This window comes from Rutidosis leptorrhynchoides, chromosome 5 (genome assembly GCF_046630445.1).
Source record: "Rutidosis leptorrhynchoides isolate AG116_Rl617_1_P2 chromosome 5, CSIRO_AGI_Rlap_v1, whole genome shotgun sequence".
Lineage (NCBI taxonomy): Eukaryota > Viridiplantae > Streptophyta > Magnoliopsida > Asterales > Asteraceae > Rutidosis > Rutidosis leptorrhynchoides.
The window spans coordinates 86,276,291-86,282,748 of record NC_092337.1 but is presented as its reverse complement, the minus strand read 5'-3'; the positions used below and the strand labels follow the sequence as shown (position 1 = coordinate 86,282,748).

General features: G+C 32.3%; 1 protein-coding gene across 1 annotated transcript; it reads left to right on the top strand.

Moving 5' to 3' along the window:
• The first annotated feature begins 1,436 nt into the window (after positions 1-1,436).
• LOC139847414 (probable receptor-like protein kinase At1g80640) lies at positions 1,437-5,908 on the top strand. The gene is made up of 10 exons (XM_071837086.1): positions 1,437-1,584; positions 1,671-1,829; positions 1,901-2,154; positions 2,542-2,674; positions 2,986-3,049; positions 3,140-3,236; positions 4,362-4,464; positions 4,891-5,009; positions 5,119-5,208; positions 5,650-5,908. The coding sequence occupies exons 1-10, from the start codon at positions 1,437-1,439 to the stop codon at positions 5,803-5,805; spliced, it is 1,323 nt and encodes a 440-aa protein (XP_071693187.1). The 3' UTR covers positions 5,806-5,908.
• Positions 5,909-6,458: the final 550 nt, after the last annotated feature.

The window sequence follows — 6,458 nt, the reverse complement described above, 5'->3', positions numbered from 1 at the left end:
TAAACGTTGTTCAATATGTAGCCTAGAAAGACTAAGTCATGCCATGATATACATATAGTCCAAAGAGCTCAAGTTTGACTAAAAGTCAACCCATTTAATCTCAAATGAAATGTAATATGAAAAGTTTCTATATTTAGAAATCGTTGCGTAAGCTTGTTTAACTTATTTAGTAATCCGGTCAACTTTGACGCTCAAACTTGTCAAAGTTACCTTCCTTTTTTAGTATTTTATACAAAGTTTTAGACTTTATTAATAAGGTTAAAATTTCCTACATTTTGTAAAAAGTCAACAAAAGTCAACCCTAAAAGTCAACAAAAGTCAACCTTTGCTTAAAAAGTTGACTCTTAAAGTAAAAGTCAACATCAAAGTCAACTTGTCACTTAAACGAGTCAAATTAAAAGTCATAACATGAATAATATTAATAAGAAGCAACGGCGTACCTCCTATACAGCCAGGACTTTACATCGGATAACGTCCCAAATTTTTCAAAAGCGTTCTCCACCATATGTAGAGTACATTTCCCTGCAATCATCCAATGAAAGTTGTTGAACCGTCGAATGATTCAGTACCTGCAGTCGTCTCCGACAAGACACCATTATCGCCAGTCAATTGATCGCCAGAAATCGAAGAAACACACCTAGGTCCATCGAGAGTATCGTCCAGCGTCTGAGGAAGAAATGAATCTGTTTGAAATTGGCCAGGTCGAAACTCAAGTTCAAATATCTTTGTTTTATGGTAATATATATTATTATAATTATTATAATTATAATTATATATTATATATTATATATTATACTATATTTTAAATTTTAAATTTCAATAATCAATTTTCTATTCTAAAGTACATTTGCAAGAGAACATAAAAAATGAAAATTGACAGCCTAGTAAATCAAAGAGACTTTTTATTTTTTTAAATCCACTAAAAAAGGTAAATTCCCTCGTTTTTGATTTAATTATATCAAGAACTGAAAAAAGTAAACTTATGGCAGTCCACTATCTCCATCTCCAATCTTCTTCTTCCATACACAAACCAAAAATTCAGTCTCTTTTATCTTCTTACTCTCTCATTCTACTCCATTTTAAGCTTTTAACACCACACCATTAACATTTCTCTGTTTTTTACAGTCTCCAAATTTTACAAATTTAAACAAAACATAAACAAGAGTGGGCAGACAGAAGAAAGAGAAACAGAAAAAAACACCTATCAAGATCAATCAAGATTCTTTTCAAATTTCAAAATATAATATTTTTGAGATCTCACCCTCTCTATCTCTCTCTCTCCATTTGGATTATAATCATATTATTATATTATAACAATACAATACAATTACAATACATAATACAACTCAAACTCAACTCAGATTTCCTTAAATCCAAATCTCTATGTTTTGTTTATTCTACTAGACAAAAACAAAACTTTGAAATTTAAACTCATTATGAAAATAAATTTAATTACTTTTTTGTTTGTTTTGGTTTTGGATTTTGAAATTTTATCTACTAAAAGTTTATTTATTATTTCTTCTGTTCCTGAATCTTCACCTTCTGTTCCTCCAATTCCTTCATCTGTAGCTGACATTTCATCAGGTACCACTTTCACATTTCAGTGATCATATGATCAATATTTATTTAAATATTTATTTATTGAATATGTATTTGAATTGAATTTTCAGGTACTCAAGCTGATATCAATGAACACCAATCTAAATCGACTCGAAAGCTTCTAATTGGGCTAATCACTGCCTTTTCTGTTATGGGGATCATGATTTTGTCCACAATGTGTTTGTGGAAATGTTACAGAAAGAAAGTATATAATAAATCAAGTAAAAAGGGTAAGTTTGTGATCATGTTGGATTCAATTGTTTGTGAATTTTTATTGAATTTTGTTGTTTATGATTTGAAGATGCATTGAGAGGGCTTCCTTTGAGTTCGTTTATGAGTAAAAGTAATGGCGGTTTAAAGACGAATAGCGAAAAGGGATCAGTGGCTGAAATGGATTATAATTTGTTGGAATCAGCAACAAATAGTTTTGGTGAAAGTGAGATATTAGGTGTTGGTGGATTCGGATGCGTATATAGAGCTCGACTTAATGACAATTTATGTGTTGCTGTTAAAAAGTTAGATGGTGGTAGTCAAGATGCTATTAAAGAATATCAGGTACAATTAATTGATCATTGCTTTAAAGATACATGGTTTATGGGTTAACAAGGTTTTTCATGTTGAGTCTATATGTATATGGGAAGGGTACGCGGTCTAACTTGGTTATTCAGTGACCGTTTCTGACAGTTTCCAACAACATATGCTGCTAGTGATGTTTGAACCTTAGACCTCATTTGAGGATATTAGTACCTGACCTATGGTTGTTAATGGGGTGTTTGTTTTGCCTATCAAAGTGTTAAAATGCTTATTGCTTATTTTTGTGTAACATAAGCAAATTCAAATTACTTATCTGCTTGTTCTTATATTCAAGTAGATAAGTACTAATAAATAATCTCACATACTTTCTTAAGGTTAATGAAATATGTTTAATTCGGCTTTTTGCAGACGGAGGTGGATCTATTGAGTAAAATTCATCATCCAAATATAATTACTTTGTTGGGATATAGTGTTCATGATGAAACCAGGTTGCTTGTTTATGAATTGATGGATAATGGATCACTGGAAACTCAATTACATGGTAAGTAATAAGTATTATCTTGACTTTTCAATTCGCAATCTAATCTATTATGGATCATTGGAAACTTAATTACATTGTACCTTTTATTCTGTAGCTATTTGTTCATTTTTAGCTGGTAACAAAGAAAAAAAAGAGGGGTCAAATTGGTGTTAAAAGTTCACTCAAACTGGGCCACATAGCAATCAATATAGACACAAAAAATGGAATCTATTGTAACTTTTGTAGATTTATTGAAATGGTAGTACAATTATTAATGATAATGACAAAGAATAAAAATTAGATAACAGAATTTAATAATATGTCTCATACAGGACCTTCCAATGGATTCAATTTAACATGGCATGGCAGGATGAAGATTGCACTGGATACAGCAAGGTGGGACTTCTAATAATTTAATGACATCAATCAATTATTGTATTTTTACGTGATTAAAAAACATTTAACATATTTGAATTGTTTGACCAGAGGATTAGAATATTTGCATGAAAACTGCAAACCATCAGTGATTCATAGAGATCTGAAATCATCTAATATCCTTCTTGATTCCAGCTTCAATGCCAAGGTAGTATTTTAGACATTACCTCACTTTTAAGCATTTGCACTTCGCACCATACTTTGTTATCTGTCGGAATCATAATAATACATCTCACAAGTGACACCCACTTAAAAAAGTCTGAGGTAGGCTGCTGCTTGCAAACGTGGCGGGACCTACACGTGAATGTCGGGTACGGTGAGATAAGATGTAGAAAGACATTTCTCTACAGGAGTGTATAGAGACTCATTACTCCGCCCTAGGCCACCTAAGTCTTAACTATGTTGTCATGGTTATGTGTAAGATCATTTTCAAGGTCAACGATCTCTTATATAAGTGCCTGTGCCTACGTGTGGGGCCTGCCATATTGCATATTTTATGATGGGCCCCACATAGTGGCGGAACTTGAATGTAAATTTTAGGGGTGCTAAAATTTATATTACATGAAAATATCGATCCTAATCGTAGATCATCTAAGTTAATTTCTTGAAACTACGATACATATTTGGTTGAAAATTGATTTCAGTTGAATAATAATCGAGAGATGCGGAAAAGATAAGTAATTCTTGATAAATTTGAATTGTGCGAACCTTCGCCATTTTCGTCACAACTCCCTCACACGAACTCCGATTTAGTTGATTCAGAAAACTCAAATGTTCGTAACTCAAACAGCTACAAATTCTATCACTTATTCAAGATTAAGTGGGGCAGTTTCCCTTCCCTTCCCTTTGAAACATCTGCCCCTGGTCCCACAAGTAGGTCGGAAACCTCTGTTCCCCCCGAATCCTTAGTATTTCGAGATCTCCAAAAGATTTTGTCATCGAATTAGCTGGACCTAGACTAGTTTAAGATGCAGTTTATAAGTAATGGGTTATGAGGTCTAAAGTGTATTATTTGTATATGTTTATGATCTCTGAACTCATGTATTCCAGGGACTAGAATTAACTGAAATAACATTATATTTGTACAAAAACATGTTTTTTGATCAACCACCTAAGCCGACCCGTACTAAAAGCACTCATTTTGACATGTTACTCGTATGCATTGGCCAGCTACAATTATACGTTTCTTGGTGTAGTCTACATCCAGTACTATAGGCTCAAGTACATTATTATTCATGACTAAATCGTGCTCCATTTGTATCACATTCTACAGCTTTCAGATTTTGGTCTTGCTATAATGGATGGAGCCCAGAACAAAAATAGCCTTAAGCTTTCGGGAACATTGGGTTATGTAGCTCCCGAGTATCTTTTAGATGGTATAGCCAACTATTTTTAATTACTTATGTTTTTGTTGTTTTTTTTTGTTTGTTGAGTTTATTACGAGTATTACATTGGTGTCTGTGGTTTACTCAAAATTATGGCGGTAGTCCTTTTCCTTTTAAAATTATGCTCCGGCTATGGATTTTAAAACACACGACGATGTCCTATTTTTAATGCTAGTTCTTAGTTCACGGCAAAAACTAACTGGCGTTAAATATAGGACCATCATTGTGCGTTTTAAAACCACAGGGACTACCAGTATAATTTAAAAAAACTGACTACCGGTATAATTACGAATAAACTACATGGACTAATGATATAATTAACTCTTATATTAGTATTTTACTATGGTGGCCACTTTTAGTTGCAACGTTTAGTCGATAATGTATGTTGAGATGTAACTAGTTTTTGTTATTGTACAGGAAAACTAACAGATAAAAGTGATGTGTACGCATTTGGAGTAGTACTTTTAGAACTTCTTCTCGGAAGGCGGCCTGTAGAGAAACTATCACCGTCTCAATGCCAATCGATTGTCACTTGGGTAAATTTTACATTTTAATTGTAATTCTTAATTACATGAATCTTAATTATCCAGTCGCGCGTTCTTTGCTGTATTGAAACGAAAGTTGTTAATTGTGATGCAATTTCAGGCTATGCCACAACTAACAGACAGATCAAAGCTTCCAAATATCGTGGATCCTGTAATTCGATATACAATGGACCTCAAACATTTGTACCAAGTAAGTTAACTAACATTTTTTTGTTATTATTTAATTCCATAAGTAACTAGATATGATTACAAATTACAAAATCTGTTTTTTTTTTAAGAATGCAGAAAAAGTAGTTTTTAAGTACATTATTAACACTTAGTTGTACCATATTTACTTTTAAAAACTTAAACCAATTTAAACCAATTGTACCATATTTAGTAAATTACCAATATAATGTAATTAGAATATTAGGATTGGCCTACTTTAGGGTTTAACATTAGGGTTTGTATTATGTGTATAGTTGATTAATAAATTATATAGAGTACAAATACAATAGAGAAACCCTAATGCACCAAGCCCATCTATATAATCGGGCCGGGTCAATCCTAATATCCTAATATTCTAACAAATGCAACCCAAATTGACCCATGTGTTACAAACTAATAACTAAATTGGTGGCACAACGTGTAGGTTGCTGCTGTAGCTGTGCTATGTGTACAACCAGAACCGATCTACCGGCCATTAATAACCGACGTCTTACATTCTCTAATCCCTCTTGTTCCGGTCGAGCTCGGAGGGACTCTAAGAGTGTCACAAACCAGGCCTTCGGTTACCATCGAGTCGTGATTTCGGTCATGTAGTCTTCTGGTTCTGTTCATTTTGGCCATTTTCTTATGTTTTTGTTTTTATTTTGTGGTTTTTGTTTTTAAAAATGAAAAAGGGTAGGAAATGGTTTGTTAAACAAAGTATATTTTGGGGGTAGTTGGTTTTAGAAAAGTTGTATTTGGTGAGGGAGAAAAAGGTCTATGAACTTTAAAAAGTTCTCCACATGTAAATTTTTAACTTAATGAGAGATGAGGGTTTTATTTGTTTTAGAGTGATTTTTTTCTTGTTACCTAAAAGTGGATGTTTTATACAAGTTTTGTGGAAATGAAAACGTTAAAAACCTCGTATTTGATACATTTTGTATTATTAAGAATGGTTGAAAAGTGCCCCTGTTAAATTAGGGCTAAAAATAATACACTATTATAAAAGCTTGAGGCTTAATTGATCTAACTTCAATTTTAATATAATTTTAATATATGATGAGCATGTTATAAAAGTAATAATTGGATGATAATTTTATTATTATTATAGATATTGCATAGTATATTTCTTTTTGAGTATAAATAGGTGTGTTGAGTTAGAGTTTATTGTATGTATTTTTTTGGTTAACAAAAACACACTCTCTCTCTAGATTCCAAATGCCACCAAATTCTCATTGTACATTTTTCTATAAA